Source organism: Anser cygnoides, chromosome 28 (genome assembly GCF_040182565.1).
Source record: "Anser cygnoides isolate HZ-2024a breed goose chromosome 28, Taihu_goose_T2T_genome, whole genome shotgun sequence".
Taxonomy (NCBI): Eukaryota; Metazoa; Chordata; class Aves; order Anseriformes; family Anatidae; genus Anser; species Anser cygnoides.
Window position 1 is genome coordinate 602,777 of NC_089900.1, and position 16,291 is coordinate 619,067.

Below are 16,291 nucleotides of genomic sequence, written 5' to 3' on the forward strand. Positions count from 1 at the left end.
CGGCCGCGACGCTTGGGGGGCGCCCCCCCCCGCCCCCAACCCCCCCCCCCCCCCGTAGGCCCCAAGCCCTGGGGACCCCCCCCCCAAGGACCCCCTCCCCCAACCCCTGGGGGACCCAAAAATCGGGAACCCTCCCTCGCACCCCTCCCCCAAGGCCCAAGGGACCCCCCCCGAGCCTCCCATCCCCCCCTCGACCCCCCCCCCAAGATTTGGGGACCTCCCCTTGAGCCCCCTGACCCCCCCCAAAGACCCCCCAAAATCCCCCAGGACCCCCCCAACCCCCCCAGTACTTTGAGACACCCCCCCAGGACCCCCCCAAACCCCCCAGGACTTGGGGACCCCCCCCCCTTGAGCCCCCTAACCCCCCCCAGGACACCCCCAAATCCCCCAGGACCCCCCCGACCCCCCCAAGGACTTGGGGCCCCTCCCCAGGATTTGGGGACCCCCCCAGGACCCCCCAATCCCCCCCAGATCCCCCCAACCCCCTCCCCCAAGATCCCCCCCCAAAATCCCCCCCAACTACCCCAGGACTTGGGACCCCCCCCCCCCCAGGATTTGGGGACCCCTCCAGGGTTTGGGGAGCCCCCTAAAACTTGGGGACCCCCCCCCCAAAACTTGTCCCCCCCCTCCATTGACCCCTCTCTCTCCTTTGCAGCCCGCCCTGAGGATGATGCAGGCCAGCGCCAGCCCCGCGGGTAAGGGGGGGGGGGAGGCAAATTTTGGGGTGTTTTGGACCTTTTTGGGGTCCCCAAACCCCCCCCCCCCCAATTAAATCTGTGTCACCCCCCCCCAGGCTGCCCTATGGACACCCCGAGTGGGGTGCCCGGAGCCGCTGAGGACGCCCCCAAGGAGCCGACGGCAGGTGAGACCCCCCCAAAACCTCGGGGGCGTGGGTGTGGGGTGGCCCCACAGCACCCCCAGAGCCCTCCCAGGGGACCCCCATGTGTGGGACACCCCAAAATACCCTGGGGGGGGTGGGAAAAAGGAGGGGTTGTGGGGGGTCGGAACCCTATAGGATGTCTTGGGATGGGGTTGAGGAATGGATCGAGGTGTTTAGGACCTCCTTGGCCAACATTTTTGGGTTAAAAGTTGGGTTCTAGGCTCCCAAAACCCTGTAGAACACCTTGGGATGGGTTTAAAGTCTGGAACGGGGCATTTAGGATCCTCTTGGCCAACATTTATGGGATTGAAGTTGGGTTCCAGGCTCCCAAGACCCTATAGAACATCTTGGGATGGGTTCAAAGGATGGATCAAGGCTTTTAGGATCCTCCTGGTCAACGTTTTTGGGTTAGAAGTTGGGTTCTAGGCTCCCAAGATCCTATAGAACATCTTGGTATGGGTTCAAATGATGGAATGGGGCATTTAGGATCTTCTTGGCCAACATTTATGGGTTAGAAGTTGGATTCTAGGCACCCGAGACCCTATAGGACATCTTGGAATGGGTTTGAAGGCTGGAACGGGGCATTTAGGATCCTCTTGGCCAACATTTTTGGGATTGAAGTTGGGTTCTAGGCCCCCAAGACCCCATAGAACATCTTGGGATGGGATTGAAGGATGGATCGAGGCTTTTAGGATCCTCTTGGTCAACGTTTTTGGGTTAGACATTGGGATCCAGGCCCCCAAGACCCTATAGAACATCTTGGGATGGGTTTTAAGTCTCGAATGGGGCATTTAGGATCCTCTTGGCTAACGTTTTTGGGTTAAAAGTTGGGATCTAGGCTCCCAAGACCCTATAGGACATCTTGGAATGGGTTTGAAGGCTGGAACGGGGCATTTAGGATCCTCTTGGCCAACATTTTTGGGATTGAAGTTGGGTTCCAGGCCCTCAAGACCCTATAGAACATCTTGGGATGGGGTTGAGGAATGGATCGAGGTGTTTAGGACCTCCTTGGCCAACATTTTTGGGTTAAAAGTTGGGTTCTAGGCACCCAAAACCCTGTAGAACACCTTGGGAAGGGTTTAAAGTCAGGAACGTGGCATTTAGGATCCTCTTGGCCAACGTTTATGGGGAATTGACCCTAAGTTGGATTCTAGGCATCCTCCCTAGGAGATCCCCTATAGAACATCGTTTTTGGGATGGGTTCTTTATAGACATCTGAAGACACATTTAGGGGCATTTTTGGGATTAGGATCTAGAACATCTTGGATCTAACGTTTTTTTAAAAGTTGGGTTCTAGACCCTGTAGAACACCTTGGGATGGGGTCTCTAGGCCTCCAGACACCCAAGACCCTATAGAACCCAAAGGATGGATATAGGATCCTCCTGGTCACGTTTTTGGGTTAGAAGTTGGGTTCTAGGCTTATAGGACATCTTGGTAGTCTAGAACAGGATCTTCTTGGCATTTATGGGTTAGAAGTTGGATTTAGGCAGGACTATAGGACATCCTCTAGAACGGGGCAACATTTTTGGGTTCTAGGAAGTGGGATGGGATCCAGGATCCTCTTGGCCCCAGGGACCCCATCTATAGATCGACTTTTAGGATCAACATTCTAGGCACCCGAGACCCTATAGGACATCTTGAGCTTTAAGTCTAGAACGGGGCATTTAGGATCCTCTTGGCTAACGAGAAGTTGTCTAGCTCCCAAGACCCTCCTGAAGGCTGGCCAATCCTCTTGGCTAATTTAGAAGTTGGGTCCAGGCCCCCAAGACCCCATAGAACAAAAGTCTGGGATCCTCTTCCATGCCCCCAAGACCCTATAGGACACCTGTAGGGGATGGCCCCATGCGTTCCTAGGACCCCATAACCCTCCCCGATCCCGATCCCGCTGATCCCGCTGCCCCCGACCGCCCCCGCAGCCGCGGTGGCCTCCGGCCGCCCCTACATCTGCAGCGAGTGCGGCAAAGCCTTCGGGCAGTGGTCGAAGCTGGAACGGCACCGCCGGAGCCACACGGGCGAGCGCCCCAACGCCTGCGGCGAGTGCGGCAAGCGCTTCGCCCAACGCTCCCACCTGGCCCAGCACCTCCGCACCCACACCGGCGAGCGGCCCTACAAGTGCGCTGACTGCGGCAAAGCCTTCGGCTGGAGCTCCAACCTGGCCCAGCACCGCCGCACCCACACCGGCGAGCGGCCCTACGCCTGCGGCGAGTGCGGCAAGGCCTTCAGCCAGAGCACCAACCTGGTCAAGCACCAGCGCGCCCACGCCGGCGAGCGGCCCTACGCCTGCGGCGAGTGCCGCAAGGCCTTCTACCGCAGCTCCGACCTCCTCCAGCACCAAGCCAGCCACTCCGGCGAGCGGCCCTACCGCTGCGGCCAGTGCGGCAAAGCCTTTGCCCAGCGCGCCAACCTCCTGAAGCACGGCAAGACGCACGGCGGCGAGAAGCCCTTCCGCTGCGGCGAGTGCGGCAAGGGCTTCGTGCAGAGCTCGGAGCTCATCCAGCACCAGCGCAGCCACAGCGGCGAGAAGCCCTTCGCCTGCACCGAGTGCGGCAAGCGCTTCGGCCACGGGGCCACCTTGGCCAAGCACCGGCGGCTCCACCTGGGCTTGCAGCCCCACCGGTGCGGCGAGTGCGGGCGGGCCTTCGGGCTGCGCTCGGCGCTGGCGCGGCACCAGCGGGCGCACGGGGAGGAGCGGCCCTTCGCCTGCGCCGAGTGCGGCCAGGCCTTCGCCCTGCGCTCCAACCTGGCCCTCCACCGGCGCACCCACGCCGGCGAGCGGCCCTACCGCTGCGGCGAGTGCGGCAAGGCCTTCGGCATGAGCTCCACCTTGGTGCGGCACCAGCGCATCCACACCGGCGAGAAGCCCTACGGCTGCGGGGAGTGCGGGCGAGCCTTCGTGCGCAGCGCCCACCTGGAGCAGCACCGGCGCACCCACACCGGCGAGAGGCCCTACGGCTGCGCCCGCTGCGGCCGGCGCTTCAGCCAGAGCTCCAACCTCATCACCCACGAGCGGGTGCACCTGGAGGAGGCGCACGCAGCGGCGGCGGCGGCGGCGCGGGCGGGTGCGGCGGAGGCCGAGGAGGAGCCGGGTTTGGAGGGGGTGGGGGAGAGGATGAAGGTGAAGAGGTTTGGGGGGCGCCAAGGTGCGGGGGCGGTGGGGGAGCACCCAAAGGACGAGAGGCTCGCGGGGCACCAAGGACTGGAGGCGTTTGGGGAGCAGATGAAGTCCAAGAGACTTGGGGGGCACGAAGGTTTGGGGACGACGACAGAGGTCCAACCAGGTCTGGAGATGATGGAGGAGCACCCAAAGGTGAAGGCTTTTGGGGTTCCTCAAGATTTGGAGGTGTCGGAGGAGCACCCAAAGACTGAAAGACTTGGGGTGTGTCAAGTTTGGAGACATTCAAAGAGCACCCAAAGACCAAGAGACTTGGGGGGCACGAAGGTTTGGAGATGACGATGGAGGTCCAACCAGGTCTGGAGATGGAGGAGCACCCAAAGGTGAAGACTTTTGGGGTGCGTCAAGGACAGGAGACGATGGAGGAGCACCCAAAGACCGAAAGACTTGGGGTGCACCAAGGTTTGGAGATAGAGGAGCACCCACAGACCAAGAGTTTTGGGGTGCGTCAAGGTCTGGAGATCTTGGAAGAGCACCCAAAGACCGAGAGACTTGGGGGTCACCAAGGTCTGGAGATGTTGGAGGAGCACCCAACGGTGAAGACTCTTGGGGCGCATCAAGATCTGGAGATGTTTGGGGAGCACCCAAAGGTGAAGGTTGGGGTGCAACCAAGTCTGGAGATGTTGGAAGAGCACCCAAAGACCAAGAGCCTTGGGGTACGTCAAGATTCGGAGATGACGGAGGTCCAACCAACGCCAGAGACGTTGGAGGAGGAGCACCCAAAGGCGAAGACTCTTGGGTTGCATCAAGATTTGGAGACCTTGGGAGAGCACCCAAAGACCGAGAGACTTGGGGGTCACCAAGGTCTGGAGATGTTGGAGGAGCACCTAACGATGGAGGCTCTTGGGGTGCCACCAGCTCCGGAGACCCTGGAGGGGCACCCAAAGGAACCCCGAGGTGGAGCACCCCGAGGTGGAGCACCCAAAGGTGCCCCTGGAATGATGCCGGGGGGGCGGGGGGGCGGAGCCTCACCCCGGGACCTCCTGATTGGTCGGGGACCGCGTCCCCCCCCGCGACGCCGTTGGCTGAGAGGGGTGGGTGGGAGGGGCGGCTGGGTGTGGGGATTGGGTGGGGATGGATGGAGGGATGGGATTGGCTGAGAGCGGGGGAAGCGTGGCAGGGGATTGGCTTAGGGTGGTGCTGAGATGGGATTGGTTGAGAGCCTGGGGCGGGGCTTGCAGGGGATTGGTTAGAATGGGGCAGGCTGACACGGGATTGGGCGGTAGGTAGGTGGGGTGGGGAGGGGGATACTGGCACGGGATTGGCTGAGAGGCAGATGACATCACTCGGCCCAGAGCCGGGCCGGATCCTGCGCAGCGATTGGCTGGGGGGGGAAGAGGGCGGGGCAGCAGGCGATTGGCCGAGCCACGGGAGTGCTCCGCAGCCATTGGCTGGGAGGCGTTTGGGGGGGGCGGGGCTTAAATAAAGACGCTGAGAGCCGAGAGCTGGAGAGTGGCTGTGGGGACACTGGGGGGGGGGGCGGGGCCTTGGGTGTCGCGGTCACCTGGGGGTGGTGGCACCAGGACACGTGGGGACCTGGGGGGTGGTGGCACCAGGACATGGGGGGACCTTGGGGTGGTGGCACCTTGGTCACTTGGGGTGGTGGCACCAGGACACTTGGGGACCTCGGGGTGGTGGCATCAAGACACGTGGGGACCTTGGGGTGGTGGCACCAGGACATGGGGGGACCTCAGGGGGGTGGCACCAGGACACGTGGGGACCGCGGGGTGGTGGCACCTTGGTCACTTGGGGTGGTGGCATCAAGACACGTGGGGACCTCGGGGTGGTGGCACCAGGACACGTAGGGACCTCGGGGTGGTGGCACCTTGGTCCCCGGGGGTGGTGGCACCTGGACATTTGGGTCACTTGGGGTGGTGGCACCTTGGTCACTTGGGGTGATGGCACTAGGACATTTGGGTCCCTTGGGGTGGTGGCATCTAGACACCTTGGACCCCGGGGGGTGGTGGCACCTTGGTCACTTGGGGTGGTGGCACCAGGACACGTGGGGACCTCGGGGTGGTAGCACCTTGGTCACTTGGGTTGGTGGCACCTTGGTCACTTCAGAGGGTGGCATTTGGACACTTGGGTCCCTTGGGGGTGGCGACACCAGGACACGTGGGATCCTGGGGGTGGTGGCACCTTGGTCTCCGGGGGTGGTGGCACCTTGGTCACTTGGGTCCCTTGGGGTGGTGGCACCAGGACACGTGGAGACCCCGGGGGTGGTGGCACCTTGGTCACTTGGGGTGGTGACACCAGGACATTTGGGTCACTTGGGGTGGTGGCACCTTGGTCACTTGGGTCCCTTGGGGCGGTGTCCCCCAGCCCCCGCCCCCCGTGTCACCAAGGCGCTGTCCCCATGTCCCCTACCCCCCCCCCCCAAGTCAGGAGGCGCCGGCGCCGACTCAGCCACTTTATTTGCAATAAACACCGGGGGGCGTGGCCTCGGCAAGCCCCGCCCCCAAACCACACCCCTCCCCCCAAATAAGGAGGGGCTCCGGAGGCCCCGCCCCTCCTTGGAGGTTAAGGGCGGGGCTCTGAGGAGAGGCCCCGCCCCCTCACGCTCCCCCCACGTCAGGGGGCGGGGCCTGGCTGAGGCTCCGCCCCCCGGGCAGGGGGCGGGGCCTGCGGGGAGGGGGCGGGGCCGTGACGTCGCTGGTGCTTGCGCAGCCCCGCCCGCGCCCCGAAGCGCTTGGGGCAGAGCGGGCAGGCGAAGGGGCGGGGCTCCGGGGGGGCGGGGCCTGCGGGACACGCCCCCGGGGCCGCCATGTTGGGTGTGGCCGTGCTGGGGGCGGCCGTATTGGAGGCGGCCACGATGGGCGTGGCCACGTCGGAGGCAGCCATGTTCGTGGCCAGGCAGCCATGTTGGGCGTGGCCAAGTTGGGGGCGGCCATGCTGGGCGTGGCCACATTGGGAGCGGCCATATTGGGTGTGGCCACGCTGGGCGTGGCCATATTAGAGGCAACCATGTTGGGCGTGGCCATGTTAGGGGCGGCCATATTGGGTGTGGCCATATTTGAGGCGGCCATGTTGGGGGCGGCCATGTTGGGCCCCCCCATGGGGGCGGCCATTTTGGGGCCCGCCCCGAGGATGGCCACGTTGGGGCCTGCCATGGCGGCAGCCATATTGGGTGTGGCCACGCTGGGGGCGGCCATATTGGGTGTGGCCACGCTGGGGGCGGCCATGTTGGGGCCCCCCATGGGGGCGGCCATGTTGGGAGCGCCAAAGGCGGCGGCCATGTTGAGGCCACCGCAGTCCATGGGTCCCCCGGCGGCGGCCATGTCGTGACCCGGCGTGACGACGGCCATGTCGCGATCGGAGGCGGCGGCCATGATGCGTCCCGGTGCGGTGGCCATGTTGTGGGCAAGTCCAGCGGCCATGTTGGGCCCGAGTCCGGTGGCCATGGGCCCCGAGTCCGGTGGCCATGTTGTGGCCAACGGTGGCCATATTGTGGCCTGGTTGAGCACCGAGATCGTGGCCAACGCCGGCGGCCATGTCGTGGCCGACGGTAGCCATATTGTGGCCCGGCTGAGCCCCCATATCGTGGCCAACACCGGCGGCCACGTTCCGTCCAACTCCAGCAGCCACGCCGGTGGCCAGACCTTGAACTCCGGTAGCCGCCGCCCCGCAGCCCGGCCCGGCGGCCACCTTGTGGCCCTCGTCCCCCTCCCGCTTGCCGTGCGTCCTCTCGTGCTTGCGCAGCCCCGAGGCGCCGCCAAAGCCCTTCCCGCAGCGCCCGCAGGCGTAGGGCCGCTCGCCCGAGTGCGTCCGCCGGTGCTTGCCCAGCGCCGCCCGCTCGCCGAAGCCTTTGCCGCACTCGCCGCAGCGCCAGGGCCGCTCGCCCGTGTGGGTCAGGCGGTGCCGCTTGAGGTCCCAGGAGGCCACGAAGGCTTTGCCGCACTCGCCGCAGCGCCAGGGCCGCTCGCCCGTGTGGGTCCGCCGGTGCACGGCCAGGTCGGCCGGTTGCCGGAAGGCCTTGCCGCACTCGCCGCAGCCGTAGGGCTTGACGCCTTGGTGGGCCCGCTGGTGCCGCCGGTAGCTGGAGGGGTCGGAGAACATCCGGCCGCACTGCGGGCACAGGTAGGGCCGCTCGCCGGTGTGGACGCGCTGGTGGCTCTGGTAGGAGGAGAGCTGGGTGAAGGCCTTGCCGCAGGTGCCGCAGGCGTAGGGCTTGCGCGGCGCGTGGATGCGCTGGTGGCAGGCGAGCGAGGACGAGCGGCCGAAGCTCTTGCCGCACTCGGCGCACAGGAAGGGCCGCTCGCCCGTGTGGCTGCGCTGGTGGTTGCGGAGGTCCTTGCGCTCGGCGTAGGCTTTGGGGCAGGCGCCGCAGCGGTGAGGCCGAAGGCCGGCGTGGCCCCGCCGGTGCTTGCGGTAAACCGAAGGGTCGGCGAAAGATTTGGGGCAATCCGGGCAGGAAAAGGGGCGTTCGCCGGTGTGGGCGCGCTGGTGGATGGTCAGCTTGGAGAGGGTGCCGTAGGATTTGGGGCAGGCGGCGCAGGGGAAGGGGGGAGCGGGGCGAGGGCAGGAGGAGCACGGAGCGCCGGCGGCGGGCTCGGCGGCGGCGTCTCTGGGGGCTTCGGTGGCGTCGCCGGGGGCTTTGGTGGCGTCGCCGGGGGGTTTGGTGGCGTCGCCGGGGGTTTTGGTGGCATCTCCGGGGGTTTTGGTGGCATCTCCGGGGGCTTCGGGCGCGTGCGGCGCGGCGCTGGTGGTGGCTCTGGAGGCGGCCGTCGCGGCGGTGGCATCTGCGGACGCTTTGGTGGCACCGCGGGACCGGGTGGTGGCACCTCTGGAGGCGGCGGTGGCACCTCTGGGGGCGGCGGTGGCATCTCTGGACCTGGTGGTGGCACCTCGAGACCTGGTGGTGGCACCTTGAGACCCCGCGGTGGCCCCTTGAGACCCCGTGGTGGCATCTCCGGCCCCGCTGGTGGCACCTCCAGGTGTTTTGGCCACCTCCATGGCGGCGCCGGCGTCTCCGGGCGCTTCGGGGACCTCCACGGGGGTGGCGTCGCCTCCGGAGGTGGCGGTGGTGGCATCTGGGGACGCTTCGGACGCCGCGGTGGCCGTGGCGGCCCGGGACCTGGCGGCGGCGGCACCTCGGGACCTGGTGGTGGCACCTCCAGACCCGGTGGCGGTGGCACCGCGGGACCTGGTGGCGGTGGCACCGCGGGACCTGGTGGCGGCGGCACCTCGGGACCTGGTGGTGGCACCCATGGGTTCCTCCGTCACCGCGGTGGCACCTCCGGCCCTGGCGGTGGCACTCCTGGACCTGGTGGTGGCACCGGTGGCGCCGGGGAAGGTCTCGGCGCGGGCGGGACACCGGAAGCGGCGCCCCGGCTTCGCGGCGGGCGCCGGGGGGGCGGGGACGGCCCCGCGGGTGTCACCTGGGGGCGTCCCGTGGGTGTCGCGCCGGGGGTCTTCAGGGGGGTCGAGGCGGGGGGCGTCGCGGGCACGGGTGACATCGGGGGGGGGGCCTTGGGTGACGTCTTGGCGGCCTTCAGGGGTGACGTCTTGGTGTCCGTGGGTGACATCGTTGAGGTCCCCATGGGTGACATCGTTGAGGTCTTCGTGGGTGTCATCGAGGTCCCCGTGGGTGACATCGAGGTCCCCATGGGTGTCATCGTTGAGGTCCCCGTGGGTGTCATCGTTGAGGTCCCCGTGGGTGACACCTTGGTGGTCTTCGTGGGTGCCATCGTTGACGTCCCCATGGGTGCCATCGTTGAATGTCCCTTGGGTGCCATCGTCGAGGTCCCCTTGGGTGCCATCGTCGAGGTCCCCATGGGTGCCATCATTGAAGGTCCCTTGGGTGCCATCGTTGAAGGTCCCTTGGGTGCCATTGTCGAGGTCCCCATGGGTGCCATCATTGAAGGTCCCTTGGGTGCCATCGTCGAGGTCCCCGTGGGTGCCGTCACGGAGGTCCCCATGGGTGGCATCTCGGTGGCCCCCACGGGCGTCACCGCCGAGTTCCCGATGGGTGCCACCGCTGAGGTCTTCATGGGTGTCACCGAGGTCCCCATGGGCGCCACCATGGGCGTCCCCACGGGTGCCACCGCCGATGTCCCCGTGGGCGCCATCTTGGTGGTCCCCCCGGGCGCCGTCACGGAGGTCCCCACGGGTGCCACCGCCGCCGACCCCTCGGGTGCCACCGCCGACATCCCCGCGGGTGCCATCTTGGTGGCCCCCACGGGTGCCACCGCCGACGTCCCCACCCGGCCCCTCCTGCCGCTCCTCCATGGCCCCCTGCGGAGAAACCACGGCGGTGGGTGGGTGGGTGGGGGGACAACCCCCCGATTCTGCACCCATGGGTGCTGGTAGGGGGAGGGGTCACCTCCAGCCCCCAAAAAATTAGGGTGGGGGTCCTCCCCCCCCCCCCCTTTGTGCCCCTCCCCCCCCCCCCCGTGGGCACAAAAGATGGCGGCGGCCGGATGGGGAGGGGCTGCAATGCATTGTGGGAAGGGGGGGGGCGCGCGAGGGGGGGGGGCGCGCGCAATGCATTATGGGAAGGGGGGCGATATACCACGGGGGGGGGGGCGATATACCACGGGGGGGGGGGGGGGGGGGGGGGGTAATTGGGGGGGGGGGTCGTAATTTGGGGGGGGGGTGGCAAATTAAGGGGGGGGTCGCAATTAAAGGGGGGGTCGCAAATTAAGGGGGGGGTCGCAAATTAAGGGGGGGTCGCAAATTAAGGGGGGGTGGCAAATTAAGGGGGGGTCGCAATTAAAGGGGGGGTGGCAAATTAAGGGGGGGTGGCAAATTAAGGGGGGGTGGCAAATTAAGGGGGGGGTGGCAAATTAAGGGGGGGGTCGCAATTAAAGGGGGGGGGGCTGCGATGCGGGGGGGGGGCCGCAATGCACCACGGGAAGGGGGGGCAATGCCGGGGGGGGGGGGTGGTGAAGGGGGGGGGGGCATGAAAAAGGGGGGGAGGGGGGCGTAAAAAGGGGGGGGGGGGGTCAGGGAAGGAGGGGGGGGGCTGCAATAAGGGGGGGGGGGATGGAATTGGGGGGGTGGGCTGCAAGAAGGGGGGGGCCGCAAAGCACCACGGGAAGGGCCGTGCAATGCGGGGGGGGGGGGGCGCGGTGCACCACGGGAAGGGGGGGGGTCCGCGGTGGCCCCCCCCCCCCCCCAAAAAAAGGGTTTTTGGGGGGGGGGGGGGGGTCCCCTTACCTGGGGGGGCTCCGCTCCGGGCGCGGCGCGGCGGGCGCTAGGACCTGGGGGGGGGGGGGGGGGAGGAGCAGGGGGCGGGGCTTCCGGTGGGAGGGGGCGGGGCTTGTTGGGAGGAAGGGGCGGGGCCGAGGGGGGCCCCACTTCCGGTCTCGCTGCAACAAAAGGAGGTGAAGGGGGGGGGGGCAAAAAAATGGGGGGGGTAAAAAAAAAAAGGGGGGGGGGGAGGGGGGGGTAAAGGAAGGGGGGGAGGGGCCCCCAGATTTCCTTATAAGGAGAAAAGGGGGCGGGGTTAAAGGGGGGAGGGGGGAGGGGGTTGGGGACCCCCCCCCCCCCCCCCCCACGAGGTCCTGGGGGGGATTTGGGGGGGTTCCTAAATTGGGGGGGGGTCCAAAGTTTGGGGGGGGGGGGGGGTCCCGAGGTGCTGCCCCTCCCCCAGGCACTTTTAGGGGGTCTCTGTTGATTTGGGGGGGGGGTCCCGAGGGTCCTCCCCCCCCCCAACCCCCCTTTTGGGGTCACCCTATTAATTTGGGGGGGGGTCCCAAGCTCCTCCCCCCACCCCAACCCCTTTTAGGGTCTCCCTATTAATTTGGGGGGGGTCCCGAGGGTCCTTCACCCAAAAACCCCAATTAGGGGGGGGTCCCGAGCTCCTTTCCCCCCCCCCTCACCCCCCTTTTAGGGTCACCCTATTAATTTGGGGGGGGGTCCCGAGGGTCCTTCACCCCCAAACCCCAATTTGGGGGGGGTCCCGAACTCCTTCCCCCCCCCCCTCACCCCCCTTTTAGGGTCACCCTATTAATTTGGGGGGGGTCCCGAGGGTCCTTCACCCCCAAACCCCAATTTGGGGGGGGTCCCGAACTCCTTCCCCCCCCCTCACCCCCCTTTTAGGGTCACCCTATTAATTTGGGGGGGGTCCCGAGGGTCCTTCACCCCCAAACCCCAATTTGGGGGGGGTCCCGAACTCCTTCCCCCCCCCCTCACCCCCCTTTTAGGGTTACCCTATTAATTTGGGGGGGGGTCCCAAGCTCCTCCCCCAACGCCTTTTAGGGTCTCCCAATTAATTTGGGGGGGGTCCCGGGGGTCCTTCACCCCAAAACCCGATTTAAGGGGGGGTCCCTATTAATTTGGGGGGGGTCCCGGGGGTCCTTCACCCCAAAACCCCAATTAGGGGGGGGTCCCGAGCTCCTTCCCCCCCCCTCCCCCCTTTTAGGGTCACCCTATTAATTAGGAGAGGAACCCAAATCCCCCCCCCCCCTCCACCCCCCTTTTAGGGTCCCCCTTCCCCCCCCCCCGAACCCCAACCCCCCCCCGAAAAAATTTAACCCTTTCCCTTCCACCCCCCGCCCCCGCCCCCCCTCAAAAATTTAACCCTTTCCTTCCAGCCCTCCTCCTAACGGCGCCCCCCCCGCTGTGAGATTGGGATTGCCGCCATCGCCGCCATCGCCCTAAGATGGCCGCCGTCGGCGCTCGCCTTCCTCCTCCTCCTCCTCTTCCTCCCCGGGGGGCTCCTTCGGGGCCCTCCCCCCCCGGCGCCCGCCTCCCCTCGGCCGACCGCCGGCGCGCTCCCGGCGCCTTCGCCTGCCCGGCGTGCCCCAAACTTTGTGGCGACGCCGCGGCCTTGCGCGCCCACCTCCGCGTTCACCGGGGGGCGACGGCGCCGCCGCCGCCGCCGCCGCCGCACCCCGGCGGCGCCGAACGCTCTTACCGGTGCGAGGCGTGCGGCAAGACCTACCGCCACTCGGGGAGCTTGATCAACCACAAGCGGACGCACCAAACGGGCGATTTCGGCTGCGGGTTCTGCGCCAAGAGGTTCGCCAACTTGGGGGCGCTCAAGGGGCACCTCCGCGGGCACCGGCACCGGGCGGCGGCGGCGGCGGCGGCGGCGGCGGAGACGACGGCGGCGCCGGTCGGGATCTTCCAGTGTTCGTTGTGTCCCGAGGAGTTCGGCGCGTTGGCGGCGCTCCGGGAGCATTTTGGGCGTCACCGGTGGCCGGCGGAAGAAGAGGAGGAAGAGGAGGAGGAGGAGGAAGAGGAGGTGGCCTTCCTCTGCGCCGTCTGCGGCGGGGCCTTCGCCGGCGAGGCCGATTTGGCGCGGCACCACGGCGAGGAGCACGGCGGCGGCGGCGCCGGAGGAGCGGGCGGCGTGGCACATCTGCGGGCGGTGCGGGCAGCCCTTCGGCGACATGGAGAGCCTGCGGGAGCACCGGCGCGAGGAAGAGGAGGAGGAGGAAGAGGAGGAAGAAGAGGCCGAGAGGAGGCCGTACGCCTGCAGCGTCTGCGGCAAGACCTACCGGCACGGCGGCAGCCTGGTCAACCACCGGCAGACCCACCAAACCGGCGTCTTCCCCTGCGCCGTCTGCTCGCGGCGCTACGCCACCGTGGCCGCCTACCGCAACCACCTCCGCAACCGCCCGCGCTGCAAAGCCGGGGCGGCGCCGGCGGCTCCCGGCGCCGAGGAGGACGAGGGCGGCGGGACGAAGGCAGCGGCGCGGCCCTACCGCTGCGAGGAGTGCGGCCGGAGCTACAAGCACGCCGGCAGCCTGGTGAACCACCGGCAGAGCCACGCCACGGGCTCGTTCCGCTGCGGCGCCTGCCCCAAGGCTTTCGGCAACTTGATGGCCTTGAAGAACCACCGGCGGAGCCACGGCGAGCGGCGGCGGCGGCGGCGCGGCGCGGGCCGGCAAGGTTCTGGCCGCCTGCGCCGGCAGCTGCTCGGCCGCCAGCGGCTGCGCCCGGCCGCGGATGGCGCCGGCGAGGAGGGGTTGGCGTCACCAGCGGTGTTAAAGGTGGGGGAAGAGCCTCCAGTAGACCTCAACTCAACGGTGATGGCGTTAGAGGAGTCTTCGGCATCACCGACGGCGTTAAAGATGGAGGAAGAGCCTCCAGTAGACTTCAACTCGACGGTGGCGGCATTGGAGGACTCTTCGGCATCACCGACGGCGTTAAAGGTGGGGGAAGAGCGTCCAGTAGACCTCAACTCAACGGTGATGGCGTTGGAGGACTCTTCGGCGTCATCAATGCCATTCAAGATGGAGGAGGAGCCTCCAAAACACCAAAACCCAACGGTGACAGCGTTGGAGGATGTTTTGGTGTCGCCGACACCGTTAAAGATGGAGGAAGAGCCTCCAGAAGACCTCAACCCAACGGTGATGGCGTCAGAAGACATTTTGGTGTCACCAACACTGTTAAAGATGGGGGAAGAGGCTCCAGTAGACCTCAACTCAATGGTGACGGTGTTGGAGGACTCTTCAGCGTCATCAATGCCATTCAAGATGGAGGAAGAGCCTCCAAAACACCAGAATCCAACGGTGATGACGTTGGAGGACTCTTTGGCAACGCCGATGGCGTTAAAGATGGAGGAAGAGCCTCCAGAAGACCAAAACCCAATGGTGACGGCGTTGGAGGACTCTTCGGTGTCACCAGTGCCATTAAAGATGGAAGAAGAGCCTCCAGTAGACCTCAACTCAACGGTGACGGCGTTGGAGGACTCTTCGGCATCACCAATGCCGTTCAAGATGAAGAGCCTCCAAAACACCAGAACCCAACGGTGATGGCGTTGGAGGACTCTTCGGCGTCACCAATGGTGTTAAAGATGGAGGAAGAGCCTCCAGAACACCAAAACTCACCGGTGACGGTGTTGGAGGACTCTTCGGCATCACCAGTGCCATTAAAGATGGAAGAAGAGTCTCCAGTAGACCTCAACTCAACGGTGACGGCGTTGGAGGACTCTTCAGCATCACCAACGCCGTTCAAGATGAAGAGCCTCCAAAACACCAGAACCCAACGGTGACAGCGTTGGAGGACATTTTGGTGTCGCCGACACCGTTAAAGATGGAGGAAGAGCCTCCAGTAGACCTCAACTCAACGGTGACAGCGTTGGAGGACTCTTCGGCATCACCAACGCCCTTCAAGATGAAGAGCCTCCAAAACACCAGAACCCAACGGTGACAGCGTTGGAGGACATTTTGGTGTTGCCGACACCGTTAAAGATGGAGGAAGAGCCTCCAGTAGACCTCAACTCAACAGTGCCAGCATTGGAGGACTCTTCGGCGTTGCCAATGCCATTAAAGATGGAAGAAGAGCCTCCAGTAGACCTCAACTCAATGGTGACGGCGTTGGAGGACTCTTCAGCGTCACCGACAGCGTTAAAGATGGAGGAAGAGGCTCCAAAACACCAAAACCCAACGATGACGGCATTGGAGGAATCTTCGATGTCACCAATGCCATTAAAGATGGAAGAAGAGCCTCCAGAAGACCAAAACCCAACGGTGACGGCGTTGGAGGACTCTTTGGCATTGCCAACGCCGTTAAAGATGGGGGAAGAGCCTCCAGTAGACTTCAACTCAATGGTGGTGGCGTTGGAGGACTCTTCGGCACCGCCGACAGCGTTAAAGATGGAGGAAGAGGCTCCAAAACACCAAAACCCAACGATGACGGCATTGGAGGAATCTTCGATGTCACCAATGCCATTACAGATGGAAGAAGAGCCTCCAGTAGACCACAACTCAACAGTGACGGTGTTGGAGGACTCTTCGGCATCACCAACGCCATTCAAGATAGAGGAAGAGCCTGCAGTAGACCTCAACTCAACGGTGATGGCGTCAGAAGACATTTTGGTGTGACTGACACCGTTAAAGATGGAAGAAGAGCCTCCAGTAGACCTCAACCCAACGTTGATGGCGTTGGAGGACTCTTCGGCATTGCCAACGCCATTAAAGATGGAGGAAGAGCCTCCAGTAGACCTCAACCCAACGGTGCCGGCCTTGGAGGACTCCTCGGCACCCCAACCGTCTTTCTCGGCGCTCCCGGCGTCTCCCGGCCCCCTCCCGGCACCGGTGACGGCGTCGGGGACCCCGGGGGGAGGTTTGGGGTCACCCCAAATCCTTGGCGGTGCCCCAAAGCGCGTTGCCGGGGGGGCGTCCCCCCCCCACGGTGTCCACGGGGGTTCCCGGCCCCTCCGGCACCGTCGCGTTGCCCCCCGGCGGCGCCGAGAGGGACGGGGGACGGTGTCGGGGTGCGGGGGGGGGGGGGTGTCTCCCCCGGCATTAAATTTGGGTTGTTTTGGAGCGTTTCGGGGGGATTT

The 16,291-nt window shown here is 65.5% G+C and overlaps 3 protein-coding genes across 5 annotated transcripts; 2 read left to right on the top strand and 1 right to left on the bottom strand.

Moving 5' to 3' along the window:
* The first annotated feature begins 550 nt into the window (after nucleotides 1-550).
* Nucleotides 551-5,498, top strand: LOC136787052 (zinc finger protein 629-like). Its single transcript, XM_066984176.1, has 3 exons — nucleotides 551-695; nucleotides 794-862; nucleotides 2,798-5,498. Exons 1-3 carry the CDS (start codon nucleotides 668-670, stop codon nucleotides 4,330-4,332), a joined length of 1,632 nt encoding a protein of 543 aa, XP_066840277.1. The 5' UTR covers nucleotides 551-667; the 3' UTR covers nucleotides 4,333-5,498.
* Nucleotides 5,499-6,910: 1,412 nt separating this feature from the next.
* On the bottom strand, nucleotides 6,911-11,333 carry ZNF668 (zinc finger protein 668). The gene is made up of 2 exons (XM_066984155.1): nucleotides 11,212-11,333; nucleotides 6,911-10,287 (listed from the first exon to the last, which is right to left on the bottom strand). The coding sequence occupies exon 2, from the start codon at nucleotides 10,279-10,281 to the stop codon at nucleotides 7,036-7,038; it is 3,246 nt and encodes a 1,081-aa protein (XP_066840256.1). The 5' UTR covers nucleotides 10,282-10,287; nucleotides 11,212-11,333; the 3' UTR covers nucleotides 6,911-7,035.
* ZNF646 (zinc finger protein 646) lies at nucleotides 11,263-16,276 on the top strand. Of its 3 annotated transcripts, none has more exons than XM_066984167.1 (3): nucleotides 11,263-11,378; nucleotides 12,591-13,017; nucleotides 13,148-14,897. In XM_066984167.1, exons 2-3 carry the CDS (start codon nucleotides 12,659-12,661, stop codon nucleotides 14,757-14,759), a joined length of 1,971 nt encoding a protein of 656 aa, XP_066840268.1. In that variant the 5' UTR covers nucleotides 11,263-11,378; nucleotides 12,591-12,658; the 3' UTR covers nucleotides 14,760-14,897. The 3 variants fall into 3 exon arrangements, with proteins under 3 accessions (XP_066840268.1, XP_066840269.1, XP_066840267.1); XM_066984168.1 differs by having other exon boundaries at nucleotides 13,151-14,897; XM_066984166.1 differs by having other exon boundaries at nucleotides 12,591-16,276.
* Nucleotides 16,277-16,291: the final 15 nt, after the last annotated feature.